Source organism: Prinia subflava, chromosome 1, assembly GCF_021018805.1.
Source record: "Prinia subflava isolate CZ2003 ecotype Zambia chromosome 1, Cam_Psub_1.2, whole genome shotgun sequence".
Lineage (NCBI taxonomy): Eukaryota > Metazoa > Chordata > Aves > Passeriformes > Cisticolidae > Prinia > Prinia subflava.
The window spans coordinates 135,891,830-135,918,726 of NC_086247.1; the positions used below are offsets into that span (position 1 = coordinate 135,891,830).

At 39.8% G+C, this 26,897-nt stretch overlaps 1 protein-coding gene across 1 annotated transcript in view; it reads left to right on the plus strand.

The window, feature by feature from the left end:
• The first annotated feature begins 508 nt into the window (after positions 1-508).
• Positions 509-26,897, plus strand: part of SPAG6 (sperm associated antigen 6) — a 37,888-nt gene continuing 11,499 nt past the window's right edge. The window contains exons 1-7 of the mRNA XM_063413704.1: positions 509-628; positions 729-824; positions 11,377-11,543; positions 14,950-15,133; positions 21,842-22,047; positions 22,938-23,111; positions 25,479-25,631. Of these exons, the coding sequence (XP_063269774.1) occupies positions 604-628; positions 729-824; positions 11,377-11,543; positions 14,950-15,133; positions 21,842-22,047; positions 22,938-23,111; positions 25,479-25,631 (1,005 nt within the window). The 5' untranslated portion in view covers positions 509-603. The remainder of the gene's footprint in view (positions 629-728; positions 825-11,376; positions 11,544-14,949; positions 15,134-21,841; positions 22,048-22,937; positions 23,112-25,478; positions 25,632-26,897) is intronic.

Below are 26,897 nucleotides of genomic sequence, written 5' to 3' on the forward strand. Positions count from 1 at the left end.
CCGCCTGCCTCCGCTGCGCGGAACTCGGCGACGCGCCGCGGCTGTGGCCCGGACACGTCCCTGCGCTGAGCCCGGCACCGTCCCGCGGGCGCTGCGCGCTCCCTGCCCGTCCCCGTCCTTCCCCGGCGCTCCCGAGAGCAGCGGCTGCCTGCCGGTGAGAGGTGAGTGCGCACAGTCGCCGTACACGTTTCCATGTCACGCCGTGTTGCTACAGCCCCACAGGTGCTGTGCTGTGTGTGTGACACAGCGGCGGTCCCGTCTCCGCGGAGCTGCCGATACCCGCACCTGTACCGGCGGGCAGCATGTCACACACGTGTGCGGCCCGCCGCCAGCCGGGCACGGCCCGCGGGCCCGCCGCCCGTCCCGTCCCGTCCCGTCCCGTCCCGTCCCGTCCCGTCCCGTCCCGTCCCGTCCCGTCCCGCGGGCACGGCCCGAGCGCGGCGCGCGGAGCCCCGCGGGGTGGAGCGGGACAGGGCGCGGCGGGCGGGCGCGTGACGTCACGGCAGAGGCCCCGCCCCCGCTGCTCCGCTTCCGCCCGGTTGCCGGGGAGACGCGTCCACAGCGCGGAAATCCCCGCGGGCGCGGAGCCCGCCCGGCGCCGCCATGAGCCAGCGGCAGGTCCTGCAAGGTAGGCCGGGCCGGGGGCCGGGGTTCGGGGAGCGGGGCTGGCGCGGCGCCCGCCCGCCCGCCCGCCCGCTGACCCGGCGCCCCGGCGCTGCCGCCCGCAGTGTTCGAGCAGTACCAGCGCGCCCGGTCGCAGTTCGCGCAGGCCGTGGCCCACCTCGCCGCCCGCCCGCAGAGCATCGACACTCTCCGCAGCGAAGGTACGCGGGGGCCGGCGGGCCCGGGCCGTGCGCGCCCGCGGGGCTTTGCGCGCCCCGGGGCGGGGGCAGCGCGGGGCCGCCGCGGCCTGAACCTGGTTTTATTTTTAATCTCCCGCCTCCCCCGCTGGCCGCTCAGTTTCCGGAGATTTTTTTCCAGTAGGATTTGGCGCCCACCCTGCTTGCCGAGTCTCCCTCGTTGCGGCGGGAAGGTAAATTGCGCTGGTCAGCTGCGGGGTGGGTGTCTCTGGCTGCGACCTCCAGGTTATTTCAAGGAAAGTTTCTCGGTATAATCCTTTTTAAAATTTACTTCCTCACGATTCCGATATAGCTTTATGTAAAGTACAGAAACTGGAATTCCCGATGACGCCAGCACTAATTTGCCAAGGAAATTCTGCTTTTAGAATAAACAAATTTTTATACTGACCTTACAAGTTGTTCCTAAATTCTTCTTTCTGCCGGCAGATTGGCTCAGTTTAGGAGGGATTTGCTTTTGTTATATTGCTGTCATGGGATGTCGTGAACCAAATAGAACATTTTTAGAAAGAGGAGCTGCGGGAGCACTTCTGCCAGCTGTTGTGCTGCTGGCATCTGGCAGACCCACTCTGCTTGGCCAAAGTTCCTGAGCTTAAAAGAGGAAAAAGGAGTGCCTGGTAATTGAGTACCTGAATGACACTTTGGAAATGTGCTCTGGATCAGTGGTTGATTTGCCATGTGCTATTCATGAATTGATTATGTTTTGGTGTGCTAGATTTTGTTTTCAGAACTTGTTTCCCAGATCTAATAAAGCTATCAGTCTTTTCTCAAATACAATGACATCTAAGAAGCAAATGGAAAAGAAAACCAATGGTGTTAATATCTACAACTTTCTGTTATTGTACTTACAACTGTTTATTAAAATTGGTTTATTAAAACAGTATAACTTAAATTCTTGCCAAGGAAATACTTCCTTTCATTATGGGAGTGACATTTTGACACCAGGTCTTTTGTATTACCCTGCTGTGGCTCTTGATTTTTTTTGTTTTGTTTTCCATCTTTTGGTGAGTTAATGCCACTGCTGTAGTTTATACAAGTGATCTCTGTTTGCCAAAGGGACATATTGGCTATAGGAATAATTTATGTCTTGTCTGTATGAAGAGGTCCCTCTGTGTCCTTTTGCAGTCCTGGTTTTAGCAGCTCCCAGAGGAAGATACCAGATAGGCAGACTTACTGCAGCTCAGCATTTTAAAATGCAGAAAGTTTTTATTTTAAGAAAACAATCAAAGGGTTCAGCTAACTTTAACTGCATTGTGTTCCTTTTTAAAATAACTATTTTGATGTAATGTGGCTGGTAACTTTACCTCAGAAGCAATCTGTTGCTTGTACTCAACAAATAATAGGTCCAGAGGCCTGAAACTTCTGCACACAGCTGGTGTTGGTCTGAAGGTTAAATTTGCAAGGATCAGGCTCTGGGCAGTAATGTGGAAATGTGCATTTGTGTTGATTATTCTACTTGGCTGTTTCTGGTCATGAGCTGCTTTGCCACATGCTTTAGTTTTTCAGATGTTGGACAAGAGGGGAATGTCTGCAGATATGGCTGTTACAATTTATTTGTACGGCCCGCAGATATTTTACCGTCTTTCCCACCTGCATCTTTAAAAATACTTTGTGGTTATATAATTGCAATGACAGCTGTTCATTTTGGCCTTTTCTGGATGTGCTAGATACAAGTTTTATAACCTCCTCCTAAATTATATGTGATTAAGTGTTTTTCTTTAAAACCTCCCACCAAATAAAATTAGTCCTTTTATTAAAACAAGTATTTTAGGACATTGCTGTCTAGCATATAACTGCTGTGCCCTTTATGGTCTTAACCTAGTGAGTGCTGGAGCAATGATTTCAGAAAGGTGCCTGTCTATCTCTGTGTAAATCTGTATCTAAAGGGTTTGGGGTTTGTTTCTTATTCTGGTGAATAAGAATTCTAGCCATCCCTTATGGAGATCACTGTTTTAAGAAGATGAGAAAAGTCTTTGCCTTCTGTCATTTCACATTAGCTATAGGAGTCAGGGGCACCTTGCAGGGTTCTTTTGTTAGATCTCAAAAATTGTCAGGGTTTAGTATCTTCCTGGCAAAAGCAGAGGGCAAGATTACAGTGACTTGAATTTGAAGAAAATGAAATCCTTAAAATGTACTGTCATGTACTCTTGTATTAATGGCCTCGGTTGATATTCCTGGAATAAGAATGAAAGATGACTGCTCAAGGAATAAAGCATCTGATCCCGTTTTAGAAGTCCTTTTGATAAATACTTAATGTCTTCTAAGGAAAGTAAATACCAGTTTGAGACCTTATTCTTTGTGGAGGTGTCTCTGGACACCATGCTAACATCATGAAAGATGGAAGTGTTGAAAAAGTAATTCTCTACTACCCTTTAAGCCCTGCTTCTGTGGTGTTAAACCAGGCACAAGCAGTGGTATTGTTGCACATTGGGAGCTGCAGTCTGGAGGGGAGCAAGCAGCCAGGATCAGAGGCACAAGTTTCTTATGCTGGCTTGACTGTTGAGAAACCTTAAGGTACCTTTATTTTGGAGACTCCTATGCATGACCTGTAAGGAAAACTGGTGGGAAGCTGAAAAGGAGGCCAGAGAGGGCCAACAGGAAGCCCACCTTTCCTTAGGGCACCTGTCTTCTGAAGCTTCTGTATCTCATCAAGTTCTGGAGCTGCTTTTCCCACTGGGCAGAAATCTCAAAGATGTTGTAACCAGGAAACTGGAATCTTGCCACATTTGCATGGCACTGGTTCTTTCCTGGTCAGGAATGTCTTGGGGTGTTAGTGCCTGGGAGCTTAACAGCTTTCTGGGGGCAAGAAAGTACAAGGAATCATCAGAGATATTCTTTTGTTGGAACTCATTCCTGTGTGTTTTCCAGCTCCCTGATTTGCTTCGATAAAGTTGTTCCTTATGATTAAATACTACCATGAATGACTGCAGGATGATTTGTCATTTGAATGTTTAATTAGTTGATACTTGGGGAGAGAAGTCTGCTCCAAGTCTTGTAAACCTTTTCCATGTACTAAATGTACATGTGAAACAATGACAGACATTTTATCAAGTGTTGCTTCTTGAGGGCTGCTGACTAATGGGAGAAGCTACTTTGATAGTAATGAATTTAAATATACTCTTTAAAAATAAATCTATTTATTTGGCAGCTACTGCTCATGAAGTTTGGTACTGGAATGCATTATTCAGCTCCACACCCCCTCATCCTTCCAAAATTTTAAATCCCAGAAACAGGCTATTTTCAGTTATAATGGCAGAAGAACTTGAGCACTCATCCTTACACTGAGATTTAGGCAGCTGTCTGTCTTTTAGAAGAGCTAGGTGAAAATCTGAAGAGCTTCTAGTATGTTTATAATAGTGGTAGTCACTGAGGAGCTAATTCTTCGTTTTTTTCCTTGTGCAGTGCTCTGTAAATAAACAACCCTTTGGAAATTGCATTTTGTTTTGATTTTTCTGGAGGCATTTACAATTCAGGATTAATACATATATCAGAATAATTACTTCTGAGTATTCATTTTTTATTGATTATTTGATTAGTTTTTATTTATTTATGTTGCATTAGAACATATGGTGATGAGAATGTTGCTTTTAATATGTGAGTTATTTAAGGCTATCATTGTGATTAAGAAACAGTTTAGTCTTGCTACTTTGACTTTAAAGATATTACAAGATGAGCTCTTTGACCCCTTTTTTGGGCCTATGCACATTCTTAAGCATAATGGCCATGGAAGTCATGGGGAAAGCTGAGTATGGAACATGGGAAAGCAGATCTGTGTGCTGGGGCCCTGCACGCCTGCCTTCCCTTCACATTTCTGCTGTGTTTTTATCATCTCGGGCTGATAACTTCAACTGCTGTTCCTCTGCCTGGCTGCTCAGTCTGCATGGTTCCAGAGAGTTCCAAAATGTCACTGTAAAGGAAGACCCTCTCACAGTGGATCTCTTCCAGTTGTCCTCCCGCTCCATCAGCCCACAGCCCTGAGCCCAGGTCTCCTTCCATTGTGCCTGGTGTGGAGCTGCTTCTCCAGGCCTTATACTCCAGTCCTGAGCCCTCTCCTCCGCTTTTCCTCTGTGCTTTTTCTCCTGCACCTGTTCCACACAACTCGTAAGGCTAAAGCCTGCAGGCAGGGCTTATCTGAATCAGACTGGGGCTCCACCACCAGCCCTTGTGGCACAGCAGATTTCCCCTATTCAGGGGTCTGTTTTTCTGTAGGTAAAGGGTGATGTCATCAGTGTTCTTTCCTGGCTCCAGACCTATTCCACTGGTGACAGGTTTTAAAAGCTATTTTTTTCTGAATCTCTGGATTGGTTTTAGGAGCCTTTATTTTTAAGAAAACGCTGTTCAAAGTGACTTCCCTCCTCCAATTACACTGAATCTTCTTGCCCATGCTCTTCTCAACTTTTCATTCTGATGTATGTATTTTAAATGTACCATTTTTGAATATGACAGTTGGACACTTGGCCCTGTATAATCAGAACCAGAACCTAGGAAGGGATTTTAGGATATAGATTCATATTTTAGATAATATTAAAGAATATGATTTGATAACACTGTGCTTAATAGAAAGCCTGGGAGCATTTGGATCTTGCAAGTGGATATGCATGGACAGACTCCAGTGCCCCAAGTAGCCAACTTAGACACTGGAATTTATGTACCCTTTTGTAAAGGATGCACGAAACTTGTTTTTTTTTGTTTTGTTTTTGGTTGGTTGTTTTGTTGTTGTTTTGGTTTTATTTTGTGTTTTCTAAAAATATTTTTGAGTGAAAAGCTTTACTGAGCTTTAGCAGCAGGAGAAGTGGAAGACTTTTATGCAATGTGGCATAAAAGACGAAAGGTTGGCTTTGCAGTTGTAGTAGATCAGGTATGGAGAGTGGCTTTCCCAAAGGCTTGATGACATTGTGGTGCATGATGAAGGGAAGGAGGAGGCTGCTTTAAGGAAAGTACAAGAGAGATGACAGAGAAGGAGAAAATAAATGGAGCTGAAGCTGGGAGATTGACTGTTTCTGTAACTCAATCAAGTGAAAGCTCATCTGTTCCAGTATACCTCCTCTTCCCAGTCTCCTGGCCTGTCTGGAGATTTGCAAGTAAGATGTCAAAACCAGAATTTTTTAGACATTTCAGTCTCATCTTAACAAGTGGACGTTAAAAAGAAGTAGGTCCTTGTGACCACCTTGGTTTTGGTGTGTCTGCACAATTGCATGGTGGCCACTGTAAGGGGTATTTCCAGAAATTTGTCCTCTTGTAACAGGATTAGTTCTGCTTCATTAATGCAGAAACGGGGTCTGGCATCCTAAGGAGGAGAAACTTACTGTTCCTCGATCCTTCAGGAGTCTTCAGTGACACTGTCAAACTGAATCTGCATTGTGTCCCTCACCATCTCGTAGTTGCTGTATGAATTACTTGGTTGGCCAGAGTCTCTGTTACCAAACTGTCTTCATGTTCCCTTTGATCTCTGAGGGATGGAAGTTGTGCTGGGCATGGAAGATCCGTGGTGAGGAATCCTTTCCCGTGACGAGGCACACTTGAGCAGTGTGTGCTTGAGACTTGCATACTCTGGTGTCTCTGGAAGAGGCTGTGTCAAGACGAGTGAGTGTGAAAATTCTCTCTCAGTGCTCTTCTGGAAAATTTGTTTTAAGTAGGGGATTTAAAACCTACTGCAATGCAGCTCCTAGAAAAGGGTAGTTGAAGATAGGGTGTTGGGGTGAGGCAGAATTAAATTTCCATTTTATTTCCTTGTTAAGTCAGCTGAATTTGACATGAGGGGCTCTGAAAAATCAAGCTGATATCATGAATCAGCTCTGTGAATGTTCTAAATATAACAGATAGTGCACAAAAATGAGAAGATATTATCTTGATCCAAAGCATAAATTAGAAGGACAGCATCTTCAAGACAAGAGTGTGTCGAGAGACAACAGTAGTGTAGAATGACTTTTTTCCACACTTAAGATCAAATTATTTTTCCTTTAAGGAAGGAAGATAAGGTAGGAGTAGTCCTCTTCAGATGCAGAAATGGAAAGAATTTCCAGTGTAGTGATGTTTCTCTGATTTGCGACTAGTCACGTTTGACAAGGATTTGATGGGCATGGGAGGAGGGTAGAAGTATTTTGCATGAATTCCAGGTTGTTTTGCCCAAAAAATCAAAATGGCCAAGCAAAGATTGCTATTTCCAGAACAGCAACTGTTTCTTTGCTACAGAAACTTAGAATAAAAAAAATTGGAACCTGCTGCTGCCCTGAGTGATTTTTTTGTTTGTTTGTTTTCCAGATAGGCAGCAGCCAGCACTTGCTTACTAAAAGAAAGTGCATCAGGCCTGTGTGTAACAGCTCCACTTGAGAAGTGTGTGTTAAGAGTGATTCAGCTTCTAAAGTGTGTCATTCTTTGAAACAAATTTGAGTGGGAAACTGATAGAAAGGGGAATCATTCCTTGCTCAATGTCAGTCAAGGTTCTGTGATGCAAGAGAGAATATTTGGCAGTAATTCTCTGTTACTCAGTTTCTGAGTGCTAGTGGGAACTCTTCCAAAATAAGTCTAGTCCAATAGTCTAAATGCCTTATTTTGTAGTTTACTTTCTCTGTGGTTGCTTTTGAATTAGAATTAATGAATTTCCTACTTCTGTCACAACAGACTTATTTAGAAGAAGACCAAAGAGTTCTAAAGTTTTCAGCAATGAGCCACTGCTACTCCATGATCTGTCTGGCCCTGTTCACTTGAGTGGATGGTCAAGATAAAAGAAAGTTGTTGGAAGGTTCTTGACTATTTTACTACTCTAAATAATGTTAAATACATTTGAATTCAATTAAAAATGCTGATAGGAATCCTGGCTTGGACCTCTTCGGAGGAGTAGACTGCTGTAAACAGGACAGATGAAAGGAAGAGATCAAATAGAGGAGGTCACCAAATACAGCTGTCTCTGGAACAAAGAGCTGGGTTGGGCCCAGTGCAGGAAAACCTCATCCTGTGTCAGGCACATCTGTCCTTTGCAGCACTGTGTTCAAAAGTCAAGGAAGAAAAGATTGGATATCTTGGCTTTCCTAAAGGTATTTGAGTGGAGATTGTAGAATCTCTATGTAGCTGTTTTCACACTCTCAGAATTTTTTTTTCTGAAGTGCTGTAAAGAAAGAAATACTAGGTTTGCTGAATATGCAAAAATGATGACAATGGTGAAAACTCCTCAAGCAGTTGGTCTTGCAGAGTAATTGGAGATGATGGAAAGCATCTTGACACAGAGCAAAAAAGTAGTTTTAAGAGAAAGTGGAAAGTAGAGGTAAAAGTTTTTTAATTATGTTCTATGCACAGGCATTGTCTAGGCCTATATATACTTCTCTCAATTCTCAGTTAATTTCATGTGAATATAAGGCTTGTATAGCACCAGGAATTGTTTTTTCTTTGTCTTGTTTCTCCAAAACTCATTCCCTTATAATTATTTGTCCACTGTCTCTTCTTACATTCAAACATGACTTTAAGAAAATACAGTCTCCTTGAGGACCAGCACAGTTGCTATTATTTCTAAACATATTGTTTTTTTTTCTAACCCTGTTGTAACATTTTGTGTCCTTTCTTCAAACAGTAACTCCCATTTCATTTTTCATCTCTTTCCTCACTACAAGTTGTACCAGCTAAAGTAATTCACAGAAGAACATTTTGTGCTGATTTTTGAATGTCATCATCAAACTTTACATGGTTTATACTTTCATGAAATGAAAGGCACTGGTCATGGGGAGGCATGCTGCTTGGAAGCGTTTTCAGATTGAAGGCTGTTCCAGAAGTGAAAACTGTATCAGTTAATCTTGAAAATACAAAATATATATATCTCACATTTGGAACAACTCAAAGCAAATATGTATGTAAACCTTATTAAATGTGGTTTTACATTTTGCAGTGCCTAGGTATGTTATAAAGGTCAGAAATGTGTCATATGGTCTGGACCTAGCTCCTGGGTAAAGTGATTTTAGTCTCTTTAAATTTCACTGGGTTTGAGATCATCAGAATCGAACTGACACATTGTGGTTTAACGTCCCAGCCATCAGGCTCTTGGCTTTTTTAGGGTCAGGACACTGCATGCTGAAGTGTTCCTTTCCCTCTTCCCCAGCCACTTTTGGCAGGCTCTTTTACATCAGTAAAACTATTTTCCCCCTTTCTGTTTTGCTTTTCTATTTATTAAATAATCTTATTTTCATATTATCTCAAGTCAAGTAATATCTGTACAGTGAATAAAAGTGAACTACTTCTAACTGTTCCTGCTTCACTGAAATACCTTCAGTGTAGATTGTAAAAACAGTGTGAGGTCCCCTTAGGAATTTCAGCAGCTGTTTGACCATGCAGCTGATGTTAGAGGGAATGACAAGAAATACCCTCACACAGAGGGTGTAGATGACTGTCTAGAAGATAACAGATGATTCATGGCATTGGCCCCAACTCATATGTTTGCTTTTACTTCTAATTTGTCATAGGAAGTATTTAGTGGTTTTTAATATGAAGCATAACTTGCTAATGACACTATACCCACTATGGAGAGTTCATGAGAAGATGTCAGTATGATGACCACATTCTGAAGTAGTGATTTCTGCAAACTGCTAAATGAATTCACATTGATCTTACAATACTGGAGGATCTATCTTTTGTCATTTGGTACGCAGGAGGCCTCTCAGCTCCCAGTGGCTTTAGCAGAAGGGTGAGCAGGCCTCAGCTATATTACAGACCTATTTCCATAGCTTCAGTTTACTTTTCTGCTTTTGTTATGTGTCCCCCTGAAACCTGTGTTATTTTGTTTTGTGAACATGCTGGGAGGCTCTACCTCTCATGACAGCTTCTTTCTAGAGTATTGACCTTCCTCCAAATTTATTAGTGGACAGCATGGCCTCCTCCATGGTTAGTTTCTTGTGTCCTCCTTCTCAGCCCCTTCGGAGCCATGTATAGATGATTTGGCTATTTTCTTCTTGCTGGGAGAAATTTGGTTTTGGTGTAAAATAAAGGTGAGAATTTTACTGCTGCTCTACTTACTTTTTTTTCTTTTTAGGGAAAGAAGTATGCTACAGGTGTAACTTGGGATTTTTCCTTGCTCTGAGGTCCTCAGCTTTTCCTTGTCATGGAGTACCTGTTGGACACCTGGGTGTTTGTTGCTTGCCATTAGGCAGTGATCCCCCTGTTGTGGCACTGTCACAGCAAAAGGCCTTTTTTCAGTGCTAGTAACCATATGAGCCCTTGAGAAGGCAAGTCTTGCTTTCATTCACTGTTGCCCAACTAGGTCTTTATATTTGTTAAAAAAAATTAATGGAAAAGACTGAGAGAGCTAATATGAAGATACCTGTAGCTCTGAGTGTTTGTTGCTCTGTTGTAACACCTTTCCATTTTCAGAGACCTCTGCTTTCTGTCCAAGTTATAAAGCTCCAAAATGTTCATTCATGGAGCTGGCTGCTACAGGGACAGCACATTTGAACGATCACAATACAAGTAATTCTCTCATCCCAGACCTTACAAATCACATTCTTTATATAACCATTTGGATCTCATTTCTATCTCTGCTGAAGAGTCTTAGTTTAACAGGAAAAGCTTCCACATACAGATTGATCGTCCTTGTTCCCTTTCACTGAATCTTTTTCAATTTTACTCTAGTGGAGGGTATTAAATGAAAAATAGTGAACAGTGAATAGATGAACCCTGGTTAAGGCTCTACCCCTTTCCAGATAATCCTGAGCACTCTGTATGCTTCTGCAGCTAAAGTTTCTTCTCTACTACTGAGCAAGAGCTGAGATGTCTATTGAACTGTCTGTTCTAACATTGAGATTTTTCTCCTGATTGGTAGTAACCTGTTTGGGGTCCATCACTGCATATGTGAAGTTGGAATTGGGTTCCCTGAATGAACTCCATTTCACTTGCCATTTTGTTATCCAGTCATTCAGTCTATGGTTTCTTAGAGTTTCCCTTGCTGCTGCTTTCACATTTTTTATGCTTAGCTGATACACTGTGAACTCATCAGTAAAAACTCATCATAAATAATAACATAAGAAAATCTACAACCCCTCTGTCTGAAGTGTAATGTATTATGAATATTGTTCTTCAAATCAGTCATTACTTACAACAGATGAAATGTAATTTGGTGTAATTCAGTGTAGAGGTTCTTCTGGCATGATGAATGAGGGACACATGTCAATGTCTTCTCACCAGGATCTCCAGATGGAGTTTCCCGTGCATACAGTAACACATGTATTTTATGTATGTTTGAATATAACTTAGTTTCTTGTGTAAACTTTAATATGTATTTTATTGATATTTAAATTCACCTTATTTCTACATGTGACTTTTTTTATATTTCAGAATTGTTTTGTACCTATGAAAAGTGGGCAGAAATACTGTTATACGTCAGCAGTGCTATCCAAGTGCCAGCTTCATTTCAGCGGAACACCTGGATTTCCTGCATGTTCTTATTACCTGGAAGAGTAATTTAATAGGTTTTTATGAGTAAAGGCAAATGTTTAGGAAAAATTCTGCTTACCAATTTAGCTTTTGTCTTCTTGCTGCTCAGGTGTAGTGTGTTTGCTGAGACCTCTTCTGCTGGATGTCGTCCCAAGTATTCGACAGACCGCTGCCGTGGCTCTTGGGAGACTTTGTGATTATGATGTGGAGCTGGCAGAGGCAGTCATGAAGGCAGGCATTATTCCACAGCTCATATGTTCATTGTCTGAGGAGAATGTAAGGCATGATTGTTCTCTTAAATAATGTTTTTTTAAACTATTATACAGAGAAAGGGGAATCTTTCTGTATCAGCATCTGCTGTTATTCTAATAGGACATTAAACGTATTGAAGTCAGAGCAGCATGTATGTTTGAACCCCTGAGAGATCGCTGTGTGCCTAAGTTTGACTTCAAATAAGCTTGTCTTTAAAATATTGTATTACCGTTTAATGCTCTATAGGAAATACATTCATTGCACTGTAACATTTTTAAAATGTTGAGTGATGCTTTGTAAGAGGTTCCTCTTCAAAGAGGAGAGAGTATGGAAGCTGTGGTGATAATTGACTAGGTTTTGTCCTAACTAAAACCAGACACGTGTAAAATACTTATAAAACCCCTGAACTTCTATAATCAAATACTTTGTATCTCCAAACGAAGGCCTTTGAAAGTCTGTAGCAGGAGAAATAACAAACCTCTGACACAGGAAAATATATGGGAAGGTTTTCATCTTCATATTTGTCAAAACAAAAAAAGTATAGTCACAATTGCAATGCAAATAAATCTGTTGGTCTCTTTCACTCCCTTTCTCATATTTTTCTTCAAGTCTCTTTCAACTTTGATTTTTCAAATTATGCTAACCTAGATTAACAGAGATACTTTCAAGTAACTTTCCTAACAGCTGGAAACTGACAGCCAAAGGGTTAAGTGCAGTGATATCACAACCATACTTATGTCGCAGCTTTGATTTAAGAAAAGAAGGTTTTCAATGGAAATATAATTTGGAAAACTAGGTATTTTCATTTTCAATCTTTCGAGGAAAACAGAGATGTAAGTGTACTCATTGCATACTTTTTGTGCATATAGGATCATTGTCTATGCTATTAAAATTGGAAAACAGAACACTAAAGAAAAACTTTGATGGCAAGATGCTGGTATTGTATGAAAAGAAAGTAAAGATCTTAATTAGACAAGGTTATAAGCATTATGGTTATTGTATTTCTATTTTTAAGGGAAGATGCAGAACAAAACTCTACCCACTGTTGGTTTGGAAATTACCCCCTGCTACATCTCGAAACCTTCACTACATTAGTTCAAGTACTCTGAGATAGGATAATTAGGGGAAGCAAGAGCAAGACTTGTGTGAGGTCATGAAAAGCCTGCTATGCCTTGGTGACTGTGGGCAAGTGAAGGACTCATCCTGTTCACACAGAGTTTAGCAAGCAGATAGTTTGTCACTTCCCACAGGCAAAACCCCCTTTTCCATTCCACTCACTTTTAGTGTATCAACATCTGTATTTAAGGATGAGATTCTTTGAGCACACAATGAATAAATATTATTCTACTTATTTATGGGGAACAGTCATAGGGTAACATCCCAGATCAATGTTTTATCAATTAAATGGAGTAGAATTCAGTTTTACAGCTATGCCTGTGAATACGGTTTGTTTGTAAAGAATGTGTTCTGAATAATGAAAACAAAGAAGTGTTTTTCTTTGCCAGGAGCATAATTAATTAACAGAAACAACATACCCATATTTGTACAGACATAGACTTATGTAAACAAATATGGCTCCATCGAGTTCAGCAAAACTTTCAGTAATGTTATCTAGGGATTTGACCATTTGTCTGTACTGTTTCCCTTAACTTCTGTTCCCCCTAAATGAGGTTTAGTGCTTTGCTTGTAAATTATGTTTAATGTACCTGCTTGTAGACCTTAACTTAAAAACCTGGATTTTTGACAGAAAGGAGTTACATCAGTGCTGGTAAACTAAGGAAGGTAAGGGCATGTGTCAAAGCACTGAAAGATAACTGTGCTCATGAATCAGTAGCATGTTCTCTGATGTGGTTTTGGGTAATACCAGCCATCAAACTACTCAACAATGCTTGGACATGGTTTAAGGGATAGCACAAGGCAGGAACAGTTTCCAGTAGCATAGATGAGGCTATTGTGCTTTGAGGAAAGAGGGGTTTAGGTGGATGGATGTGTTATGCTGTGTCACCTTCCTTTATGGCCAGGGAGTGGGCCCGGGTACATTTTATTTCCTGGGGGGCCATTGCAGATACTGTTTTGTTGCCATATCTTAGTGCTTTAGATCAGGCTTTTGAAGGTATTTGGGTACCTTACAGGATGCACAAAAGCACTCACGTGGTTCTTTGTTTTTCTGGACTTGATCCAGAAGGGATGTGGGCTTTGCATTGTTTAAGTTGTACCTTGACAGTAGGACTAGCACGGTGAAGTGCCCAGGCTCCCTTGCAGAGCAGGGGAGAATCAAGCACCTTGGGATGAGATCAAAGCCAGCTGGCACACGGAGACAGAGCCCGCTAGAGCATGTCCATAGGGATCATCTGTCAGTGCCCAGGCTGGAGGGTGTGCCCCAGGCACAGAGATGTAGTAGCAGGTTGCTTGTGTCCTCATGAATCTTGCCCTTCATGAGGGAGAGGAACTATCCTTCTCACCACATGGTTTTCTCTGGCCAGAGTGCTTTAACGAGTTTTGGATTTTGAAAATGTAAGGCAGTAGAAGAAACTTAATCTTCAGCTTCCATATCCTAATGGTGGTTATAAAACTGCAGGAGGAGACTGGAATATGACTTTTTGAGGGAAGACTATGCTTTTAGAAGAAATCACTGCTGCAGTTTATGTGGGAATCCCATGCTGTATGCAGTGCCGTGTATTATATATACATAATGAAAACATTATTTGGTCCAGCACTGAGGGAGGCGGGCAGAATTGACACAAGAGCTGAGACTTCATGTGCTCTTATGACAAAAGGGCCAGGGTAATTAGTCCTGTCCAAAGTGAGCTTTTTTTGGACACAGGCAGGAGTAAAATTGCAGGCTGCTTGGTCAAAATGGAGTATTATTCAGTACTGGGTGTTGGTGGGATGTGTTTTCAGTATCCTAGGTGTGGGGTTTAGGCAGTATTTAGACATTTCAGGATTCAAATCCTAAACTCTTTTATTTGATCTAATTCTCTCTGTCTCAGTTTCCTGTTTGCAAATAAGTAGTGTTTTCTCATAGAGATGTGTGAGGGTATCTATTTTAGAAAGTGTAAAACCTGGCAAGTGTTACAGATGGGTAGAATTATTTTAGGAGCTTGCCCTGCATAACCTGTGTAATCTGGTTAAATATGTTAAGAGTTATTGTTTTTGCAGCTCTTCCTGTTCACTATTCACTTAAACAGACCTACCTAGACTATTTTTTTCCCATATCCTCTTAGCTCTCTCATTTTTTCTGTTTGTTTATGCACTTGCTGCAGACATGAGCTGTCCCAAACAACTGTAGGTTCATTGTTTGTGTGATGTCTAGTGATTTGGATCTGTATGGGATATTGCTACTAGTTTGAAGGTCTAATTTAGGCATGTCTGGACTATATTATGCTTTGAACTTCTAATGTTAGTGAATGTTTGTTTCTGATTTGTCTAGCGTTACTACAAGAAAGCAGCTGCATTTGTGCTAAGAGCAATTGCTAAACATTCTCCACAACTAGCTCTGGCAGTAGTTCAATGTGGAGTGCTGGAAATGATGGTGGTTTGCTTGGAAGATTTTGACCCTGGAGTCAAAGAAGCTGCATCTTGGGCAATTGGGTATATTGCCCGACACAATCCAGGTAACAAGTTTCATGTGTGTTATCTTTTAGCTTAATGTTATATAATGATGATGATGATGATGATGATAATAATAATAATAATAGTGTTGTTTTGCTAAAGAGAACAAGATGCTTTTTCTTCGCTGTTACAAATTTTAAATTTGGGATAAAACCCTAGTGTAACTGTACCATTCTAACAATGCTGTACCTTTTTATGGGAAACCAGCATACCTGACACCAGCAGTGCCCAGTTATGAGAGGTGCTTTAAGAGATGTGTTTGGCCCATGGTCAGGAGAGGACACTGCTTTATTCCTCTTCACGAAGAGATTTCTGAATCTTTATATATTGTGTAGGTATTACTGCAGAACCAGGTTTCTTTTGCTTGACATTAGTTCTTGTTTTATATACATAGTTGAATGGAGAAGCCTAGGGAGAAGCAAGTTTCATTCAGCTTACAGTAGTGTTTGCACGATAAATAGGCCAAATTTATTGCACTATGTTTTCATTAGCCAGTGGACCACGCTGCTCTCTGAGAGTCAGGGATAGATCCTAGGAATCCAATATTGAGCCGTTCACTGCTGTCTCACAGGCAGTTGTATAACTCACTGGTGGTGTCATGTTCCTGTTTAAAAGCTGATCCACGTGGTTGATAGTTCTTTACCAGCTATTTATATAGTTCAAGTAAATGTTTAGGCTGTGAATGAAAGAACCGAGGGAAGAAACTGCTAGCTGGAAGGGGTGGGAGAAATGGTTAATGTTTGTATTGTTCAAAGTTAAACTAATTTTAGGATCATAACATTAACTCCTGGTTTTATATTTGGTTTAGGCTCTAAAATGTACATAGAGTGATTTTGGAATTGATTTTCTTTGTTTTTTAATCAATACAGAATGTTGGACTGCAGAAGGATTCCCCCTTCCCACTTAGAGAGTTAGCTTACTGGGACAGTCTCCAAAGTTGTTAGCATCTTTCTATCAGACTGCATTTTCTGGGGAACTAATTAATTCTTGGGACACCTCTCTGGTAATGATCTTCTATCATTTGGTCATCAGGATTGAATTCCACCCTTGGTGGAAAATAATTGTTCCTTCCATCTGAAAGATATTTATTCAAATATCAAAAGCGTTCATTTGTATAAATGCATGTAGTGTGTGTGTGTGTGTCCATGTTACCCTTAACATAAACATTTCTGTAACATAACATTTTGTTATGTCACTAAATCAATATTGACTCACTTCAATTGCCCTTCATGCTATTCACTGCATGAATGCTGACTGAGCTTTAGGGTGATCCAGTTCGCTCTGTGACAGCATTGTCTGCAAAGATGGAGGTGATGTGGGGGTATTGAAGACAACAAATTCCTTGTACAAATTTTTACTCCATGGTTATGAATAATTTATTTGCTGATGGTGAATGGGTGCATACCTTATGTCAATTTACAATGACAATAAGAACAGCGTCCTCAGAAATTAGGTTGAAATTGTGAGTGCTACCAAGCTGCAAGCATCAGGACATAGACAGATCACTAGATGTAATCAGAACAAAACCCCTGAATGTCAACAAAAGCCCACCAAAAGATCCTTGAAAAAATTGCCCAGCTACAGCCAATTTAAGGGATTTACCTGTCTCTATAACACAGTCACAGGATGTCTCTAAGATGATTATTGAAAATAGAGGAGTTATACTGAAAAAAGATCACTCTGTGCATCATGTGTTTCTTACACTGCTGCAAGCATGCCTTTGCAGCACGATATTGTTGGAGGTGAGATACAGAGATAGAAAAATGGGATACTGAGACTTTTTCTTATCAATAGCTGGTGTTTACTGTTCAAGAAACTCTGGATTAGACTGGCATGCTCCTGTTGACAAATTTGGTGGCTATGATTTTCTGTCATTGATTTTCTGTGGATACATAATGCAGCTTTAACTTTAAAAATAGACCTGAGTGTAAAATGGTTTCCCCCACCCACAAAAAGTTTTTCAGTTTCAAAAACTGTTACAATTCTGAACTGGGACAATGTTAAAACTTTTTCTCTCTCCTGAAAAGGTTGGGGGGTAGGGAGATTTGCTTGCCCCTGCAAGCAAAGTTCAATAGGGCATATCTCTGGGATTAAAGTCCTGATCTGTTTTAGGCAGGATGTGAACCTCTGTCGCTGTAGAGTGCAGTCAAAGGCTCCCAGCATTCAGTTCTAACTGTTTGCAGTGGTGAGGGTCTCTCTGCTTTTAATCAGAAATTGCATCCATGAGCCAGTAAACCTACTGAGAACTGCAGTGGATGTTCCCATGAAAAGACTTCCATTTTGAGAAATTGAGGCTTCCCCGCCCATCCCGATGAAAATACTCTCTGCTTAGTTAGTTCTATACTGAATTCATACAAAAATCTCTTAAAATGCAGTTCATCTGTGAACAGATGTCTCCAGAAGGCCAGTGAGATTTTAGGTCAAGATAAATGTCTCATGAGGTTTCAAGATCCTAGAAATCTTGTCAGGTCAGATTCCAAAATTTAGAAACTACTCTTGCAGTTCTGCTCTTTCTTTCCCTTTGAGCTGGATTTCAGATACCAATCTTACTCCAAAGTGTACAAATCAATGTGCTGTGAGTTTGCCATTTGTTATTTCTACTATTTGTGTTTAAAAAGAATGTAAAGTGTTTCCAATACCACAAATACCATCACGTTAATGAAAAATATTTTGTAGCATTTTACTTATACCATATTCAGTTAAAGTGCAAAATTGTTTTCTTTGAAGTGTGCAAATAATTTGGCTTTCCATTTTCTTTATCTGCATTAAAGGTGTAATTTATTAATTGTCTCATACCTGCTTCAGTATATTATGAATTGGTAGGAAAACAAAAATAAACAACACTGTTTATAGTGAAATGTATTGCTAAGAGCAGAGTTTTGCTCATTTTCTGTCGAACAGTGGATCATAGCTCAGCTTAGAAGGGACCCTTGGGACATCCCTAGTCCAGCTTCCTGCTCGAAGCAGTGTCAGCTACAAGAACTGGTTCTACAGCTCTTCAGTGATTTGAGTCTAACCTCCATCCTCCTGACGAAAGGTTTGCCCACTGGTTCCAGTGGAACCTTTGGCACTGTGGTTGTAGTGGCCTGCATAAACCTCTGATTTTGAAGTGCAGCCTTTGGGCTACTTGTGGGAATTAGAGTCTTTCTATGTGGCCATAACGTGATCACACAGTCCTCAGAAAAATACAGTATTGGTGGTTGTTTTGGTCAAAACCTGTTGTTTCCTGTGGATGCACCTGCTACCACAGCAAAGTGTTTGAGAACTCTGGTCTAAATTGAGACATGCATTTCCTTCCAACCCAGGGTTTTGCTGCTACTCTGCTCTGGAGATATAATACTGTATATTGTCAATGTAATATTGAGCTGATTTTCTTTCTCTGGGGACAACATGGACATTCACTTTCTCACCTTCATCTTTTTTATCTTCATCTGTTTTTTTTTTTAATCCATACTATTATTGCCAATTTGTTAATATTAATAGGGTTTGTTTTGTTTTGTTTTTTTAACACCTTAAGCTAGTTTGGAATAATCCTGTAAGGCTTCCCATTGTTTTCAGTGGGTATGTAAGTAGGATCTTGACTCCACTTTGTTGGCTTTCCCCTCTTCCTGATCACACAAACTCATGACGAGTCTTCAGCTTACTTTGAATTCATTTCTTCATCCCTGATGAATACTTTGGTATTGAGACAAACCAGCACAACTCTAGTACAACTTCTAGTTGTACTAGAACTGGTGGCATCTCAGACTCCAAAATCTACCTTTATTAGTCTTTCTTCTACATCCATTTGAGTCTTGTCTCCAGTACCTCCACTTGCTAAAATCTTCCTCATGTCAATCTGGATGAAAGTGATTAATTTATCAGTTTTAAGCTATAGTTCTCTTGTGTCTGAACATATGGAGTTCAATTTCCTACTTTCCCTCATGTAGGGAGTTCAACTTTATCATCATGTACTTGGACAAGTTCCTCAAGTTGTAGCCCAATGTGAGTTCCAAGCCTGTGGTTTTCATAACCCTCTTTGGAATTAAATGAGGTTCATACATTAGCTTTTCTCTGCTGTCTTTCTCCTCTGCAGCTATGGGTCTTGTCTTTGCCATTACAATACAGCCTTGGCATAGCATTTGGAAGAGTATTTTTGTAATTTGTTTCAGTTATTTTAATTTTTTCTGACTGAATATTTGGTTTTAAAAATTTCTTATTGCCAAGTTTGTTTTTGCCTCTAACTCCTTCTCAGTCTAAATTTTTCCCACCTCTATGTATTTCTAATTGGATGGCAGAGTTTCATGAATCCTTTGGTGTATAATCCTCATTAAAGATGTTCTACAAGTAGGAAGATTAATTGAGCCTTTTCTTGAGGGAAAAAAAAAGAATTACAATTTATAATAGAATCTTTAATACTTAGAATTGTAATTTTGGGCTGAATTTGCAGGGAAACATGATGGGAAATACTGTATTTCCTTTCTTCCTTGCCTCAGCTTTTCTGTTTTTCTGACAGTCCATTTACGACTTGTCTGTCTTGACACATGGTCCAGCCCTCCATGTGGTAAGTTATTAGCCATGAACCTTATAAACACCACTGGAAGAAAAAACCATTTAATTACCCATGACCAACAGTAACCATCAGTATTTAAATGGTATCACACTTCTAACAGCGAGAGCTGATCTAAATTGAATCAGATTTAGTTTGCTCTTTTGAAATAACTTTTACAGTTACTTTTGTATGCCTGATTGTAGCTGTGACCTGAAAAGGTATCTCTCTTTCTCTGCCTGCTTGAACTTCATGATTTTAGCTCATAAGACATTAAAGAAGCCCATTCTTCTAGCACCGTGTCGCTCTTGACATCAGATTCTCAATATCAGCGTTTCCCAGCAGACAGTGGGCAATGGAGCTGGTTGGTGTGAGGTTCTGAGGCAGTCAGAGGGGTAATCTGGACTGCTGGTCACTAGATCACCACGTATTCCACTTGGTCAGTGTGCAGCAGCAAAGCACAAGCTCAAGAAGCTGAGCATGGCTTTTTCCATGAAAAGCTCAGTGTAGCTTATACCACTTACATTGATTAGCTCCTTTTCAGATTTGTTTTTACATATGTTTCAGGTACATTTCCCTTCAGATTTTTAAAACTGAAGATACAGCATTTGAATTTTGTGAAATCTTATGCTTTGTGTATTTTGAGGATGCACGCACTACATTTTCAGTCAAATATTTCTTTGAAAAACAAACTTTTTAGGGTTAATTTTACAGATTCAAAGAATGTTCCGAGTTGGAAGGGAACCACAAGGATCATCAAGTTCAACTCTTAAGTAAATGGCCTGTACAGGGGTTGAACCCACAACTTTGCCATTATTAGCACTATGCTCTAGCCAACTAAGCTAATTTCAGAGTATTTTATTAGTTTAAAAATTACCGCATGATTTAATTTTTTTGATGTATTATTTATATTTTTTTAAAAACATTGTATCATAAAATAACATATAGTAAATATTTGACTTATCACATGTATTGCAGTGTGTGGCTATAACTCACTAATTGAAAACAAATCTGGTTTGGAACATTATTTGGATATTAACGTAATGATGACATGACTTACAGATTTCATGAAAAACCGTATTAGTCTATGTATACTTAATGAAGTATGCTGTATTTTTCTTAGTATGAAAATCTCTTTATGGATGGACTATAAATCAAAAGCTAAGTTAGAGTCTTGAAATACAACAGCCATATGTTGCCATGGTACTGTAAGTCAAGATAAATGTTAAAGATAATAATGGATATGCATAATAAGGTGTAGCAAAACTGAATGAAGAACCTAATAGATTATTAAATCCCCTGTGGTTTTTACCACTTTTCCAACACTATTTTAAAATAGCACAGCTTGGTTATAATATAAATTTTGCTTCTGATACCCAGTAATTCTCATTTTAGGACTGTGATTAATACTGCATACACAGAGAGAGCTAATGAATTTCTAATAGTGTAATTTTTGTCCATGTCAGCTAATCACATGCTCAGATTTTTTTTTTTCGTTTAAGGTGCAGTTAGTTAAGGGTATTGTGCTAATCTCAGTCACACAGTATCACTCATGATATTTCTCATTTGTCTAATTGTGTATGATAACATTTTCTTGTCGTTAAAGTATAAATTCTGTCTCATCCCATGTATGGTAGCAAAGACTAGTTTTGACCAGCAAGTTCCATTTTTGCAATCTTTTATGTAAGATAAATCTTTTATATAAGTTTTTTGTATTTTTGTTTTTGCCATTTGATCTATGCTAATATCTGCTTATCATTTAGAGGGTAAAATGCTCTCTAATTAGCTGGTTGATAAAATTTTGGTACTTTGGCTTTCTGTGTTTTTGTTAGCCATGCATAAAATGCTTTCCTATTGATCAGTGTAGAATAGCCAGGGTTTAAACAGCTGACATCTGCTTACTTTAAAAAAAGAAAAAGAAAACAGAATAACAAACCATTTCAGCCTAATCTACCTCAAATGTGTGCATGTAAATGGGGGTCCATCTATTGACCTGCATTCTTTTCAGTTGTGGATTGGTCCACACGGTTTATGAAACCAGGAGGGCTGATTTGAAATGCAGATGTCGAGACAGTGAACTACACCCTCCCCTTTTTCCTTTGCTGTATCTGTCAGGGTGAAAAATGGCTTGCACAAGGGTCAGTCACCCATACTCACTTAATTACTTTCCTTGGACCTACAGAACTGTCACAAGCTGTGGTGGATGCAGGCGCTGTTCCTCTTTTAGTGCTCTGTATCCAGGAGCCAGAAATTGCTTTGAAAAGGATTGCTGCTTCAACTCTCAGTGATATTTCAAAGCATTCTCCAGAGTTAGCACAGACAGTAGTGGATGCAGGAGCTATCGCTCACTTAGCTCAGATGATCCTGAACCCTGATGAAAAACTGAAGGTACATTTAATTTTTTTTTAATCTCCATTATACCAGTCATTACTTGAGATTGAATCAAAGACATGGATGTGCATATTTATTTAGAAGCTCTTGATTTGGGCGTTAGCAAAATGTAACTATGTAGTTAGTGATAAAGAGTTCTGAACATATTTACAAATTTAGCTACTTGATATAAACTGCAGCTCTGTGATGAACAGCTAAACTAATCTTTAAAGTGAGTAGTATGGGGTTTTTTTAGAAAGAAACAGTATATGAAGAGTGCAACAGATACTTTTAATAGATAAAATTTGCACATTTCAGTTACAAAAAAGGTTTTGCATACTAAAGATTATGTGATAAACCAGTTAATTGTGAACTTATTGTATTTTAGAATATACTATCTGATGTGAATAGCATCAGATCTGTTGTCGGATGTTTAATTTAACTATCTGTTGTCAAAGGTTTAATCACTAGAGTTTAATTGACAAAAAAATTGTTTCTTATTATAAATTTTCTGTCTTATTCTACCAAACAGTAGACAACATAAAAATGCCACAAAAATTTCTTAATATAAGATCTGACAGATCCAATTTGTGTAAATAAAAATATTTTCTATAGATTTTACTAAATTTTTAATTACTATTTTAAATGGTGTGTATATGTATTTTTGTTTCTAATACATACAAGCTTCAATGGGATAAAACAAAAGAGAAACTTTTATTCAGGGACCAGCGAATGTTCTGTGCCATTATATTTGTGCGTGAATTGACTCAGTGAATTGTAAAATAGCTGTAATTGTTTTCCCTATCCTGCTTTGTTTTCCTCGATGCAATAGATTTTTGTGTGCAGGGGGAGTGTGTGTTGTGGGATGTTTGTATACTATTGATTTTATAACAATTTTTATTTACTAGCGTCAGGTGCTGTCAGCTCTAAGCCAAATAGCAAAGCATTCAGTGGAACTTGCAGAGTTGGTGGTTGAAGCAGAAATTTTCCCAGTTATGCTCACATGCCTGAAGGACTCAGATGAATATGTCAAGAAAAATGGTGCAACTTTAATTAGAGAGATAGCAAAGCATACGCCTGAGGTAAAACCTTGAAAATGCAAATACAAGGTCATATCATTAGATTTTACACTTTAAATAAAATACAGGATTATTCTGTCATTTGCTTTTCGAAAGGGAGGGCAAATGGCTGTTTGGCATGTTCATTGGAAAATATGGAAATGCTTGCTGATATTACGAGATGTGTATTGAATATGAATTGGGTTAGGAAACTGGGAATCATAAAATGTATACCTAGCTACTTCATTCTATGAGATATCAGCACAGAGAGGGAGTTCTTGGCTGACAGTACTGTCAGTCCTAGATATTAAAAATATTATGAGAAAAGCCTCACAGAAGTCATGATACCAGCTAATAAATTGCAAGAATATCCTTTAACAATAATAGATGGTGTGTGTCTTTTTAAAAATCTTCAGGGGTGCTGGGATCACATTTTAATTATTTTTCCAATGACAGCGAAGGTCAGAAATTCTCTTATTTATTATTAACCTGATGGTAACTTGAGTTTGTAATTTGAGTTTGAGCATTTACAGTGTTTTTGCTCATAGGAAGGTGGGGATGTTTGGCAAAGTCAATACAAAATAAATAGAAAAACCATATAATTATAACTACGTTAATCTGCCAGACCACAGAGATAATTAAAAGGCTCTAAATATGACTTTGGAATGAAATATAAGCCATGTATTTGTGGAACACACTAATGCTGAGCATAGTAATTTCAAAATCATGATACTTACTTAACAACTGAGAAGTGTTTAGACAATGAATGTTGTGCAGTTCCTTCAGCCTGCCAGTCTTTAAGCTGGTGATAAATGTTCACAGTCTTGGCACATTTCCTGCTTTCTCTCTGTAGCTCATGGGCAATGCAACTTCATTTCCTCAAAAAAGTAAAATTATTGTTATCAAAAGTGGGCCCTAGTGTCAGAAGCCAGAGACCAAACTCAGGATTGCAGGTGAAGTCACGAGGGCTTCTGGCACCATATCCTCCATGCAAGAGGAACTGGCCATGCCAGCAGCTCTCCAGGGAGCAGTAGGAAGTGTCTTGGTGACTCCCGATGGGAAGTCACAATCCATGTCTGACTTCAGAGTGACAGAGATCACTGTCCAGCTCTGGGAACTCTGTTCAAGCAACACATGTTGCAATGGAGACAGGCTGGCAAATGGTATTTCTAGAGGACTTGGCTGTGTCATTGGAGACTCATGGCTTTTGAATCTCAGCTCTCTGTCTGCATATGCAGTAAAATTCATGTGAAGGTCAGCAGCAGAGGGACTCAGATCGAGGTCTGAGGGACACAGCGGGAGCTCTGCACATCCACGTGCACACGGCTGTGTCCAGACGTAGGACTTGGTTGCCATTGGCTGTAATTCACAATCATGTCAACAGACTTTCCTAAGTACTAACTGAAAATTTCATCTGGCTGTTTCATGAAGAAAACAATCCCTTTTTAAAGGCTCTAAGACAAAGGTGGATTTCATATTTGTAGCAATCAGCTGGATTGGGAATTCACATGTCTCAGTTTTGTTAATTTATATTTGACTTTTAAGAACATGTTCCTTTTGCTTTGGAATCTGTAGGAAAAATGGGATATACCTAAAAGCATGGAAGAAAATAATAATATTAAATAATTTTAATTTCTATACATTATTGATATCATGCATATTCTACTTTTGTCCCCCAAGTGATATGAGAAGTTTGCTTTTGGTAGAAACCCATGTTGTATAGCTTGATTAACATTTATAAGCAAGGCTATGCAATTTGGCATTCTGGGGCAGACTCCATTACCCATCAAGTGTGTTGTGTTCCCTGGACATGTCCCTCAGAGCATGCTAATGTGGCAGAATGGTGCAGCCCAAGTTGGTTTTGCACATCCAGAACAGTTGTCCTTGGCTTCATGCCTCAGCTTAAGGATCCATAAAGGATTTTATGCCACAGAAGCAATTTAGAATGCAGGTGAGAGGAGCAATGGGCCTTTCCCTCTGTCACTGCACAGAACACAGGATGTTAGTTTGGGAATGAGGGAACAGTAGGATAAAACAGTATCTGGCTTAGTAGGTGCATCTTCAGGATCAGTCATGTCATCAGGCTGTCATTTGCACATTTCTCTGGTGTGTGAGGATGGAGTTGAGAATATGTCATTCCATGCTATACAGCATCAGGGATTCAGAACCATGATTTCTTTGCAGTAAAGTCAATCAAAATCACAGTAGCAAATTAGCCTCATTCTTGAAAACTTGATACTGCACTTGGTTCCCAGAGTCTGTATGATACATCACTCTTACTCCAGCTTTATTTTGTAAAACAGGAGCAATACATTAAAAGGCTTCTCTGATGTGGTACTTTATGCCTGTTGATACTTCACAGTATCTAATCTCTTCTGTCTATCTTTTCAGCTTTCACAGTTTATAGTAAATTCAGGGGGAGTTGCTGCTGTGGTTGATTGTATTGGCAGCTGCAGAGGGACTGTCAGACTGCCTGGCATCATGACACTGGGTTATGTGGCGGCTCATTCCGAGGACCTGTCAATGGCAGTGATTGTCTCCAAGGTTAGCTATCACTTTGTTGTCTTCCTGTAGTTCTTCAGCAGTATTCTTTGGTACAGATACAAATTAACATAGGCAGAGAATGTATTTTGTGACAGAATTGGATACTTTCTCTCATTGAATGCACTTTCTCCTGGTATCGCTGCTTTCTATGACTGAAATTATGTGATAACCTGATGAAAGGGTGTCTTTATGGTGTTGAACCTTTTACAAAACATCCTGGATTAGTTGGTATTATAGTGCATGATTTTTCTGTGTTGCAGTTGCCTGGGTACAGAAAAGAAGTCACTGAATTTCTGTAGTCTCCTTCCTTTTAAAATGTATATTTGTGGCCACACTGAAAGCTTCTTTGAAATGCCAGTGTTTAATGGCATGTTCTTCACTGTACTAGCATGACTCTGCTAGTACTGCTACAGCAATCTTCAGACTTGAAAAGAGCTCAGTTTCTAATGTAGTGTGGTCTGATTCAGTTGTGCAAGTGACATTTCTAATGTTCTAATTCTGCTAGGCAATAATATAGAAGAGGAAGAATTTGCAATGCTTGCAATAGGTGAAATTAGTGCCTGGCTTAGTAGTCTGATGTGAATAGTGGTAACTAATGACAGAAAGAAGGAAACAATTTCACTAACATTTTTGACCCATTCTCACACCATGTCAGTGTCATGTATGAGTGGAGCAACAAAACAATATAAACAAAGGAACAGAAAATTCTTCTAGTAGAAATGCAAGTTGAAAAATGGAAGTTGCTACAACATAATATACATGCAAGGAAATGCAAGGAAAGTAGTAGTGATCAAAAAGTACTCTTCTGTATTTTAAATCTAAAGAAATGGATGCTTTTTTCTTGCCATCTCTGAAGGCCCTTCTTCTGTCCATGTGTCTATCTTTCCACTTTCAGGGATGCCTAGAGCAAATATGCTCCTGCTGTTGAGTGCTTGACATTAAGTGGGATGAAACCAGGGTTAAGTTCTGGATAAAGCCCCTAAATTAGATTTTTGAAGAATAGTAGTGATTCCTATCATAACTGAATGGAACTGCTGTGAGAGCTGTTGTAGGGGTCTGAGCAAACTTTGATGAAATTAAACATGTTAATGAATGATCCACAAAAGAAATAAGAAGAAACCCAAATAAACCCCAAACCCTTTTTAAAAAAACTGCTTCAGGGGATATTAAGCTTGTGGAGTGGTACATAGTGCTGAGGATGGGCTTGGTAAACTGGAACCGTTTGAAAGAAATGCACTGTGGCATAACTGTATGCTGTTAGACACT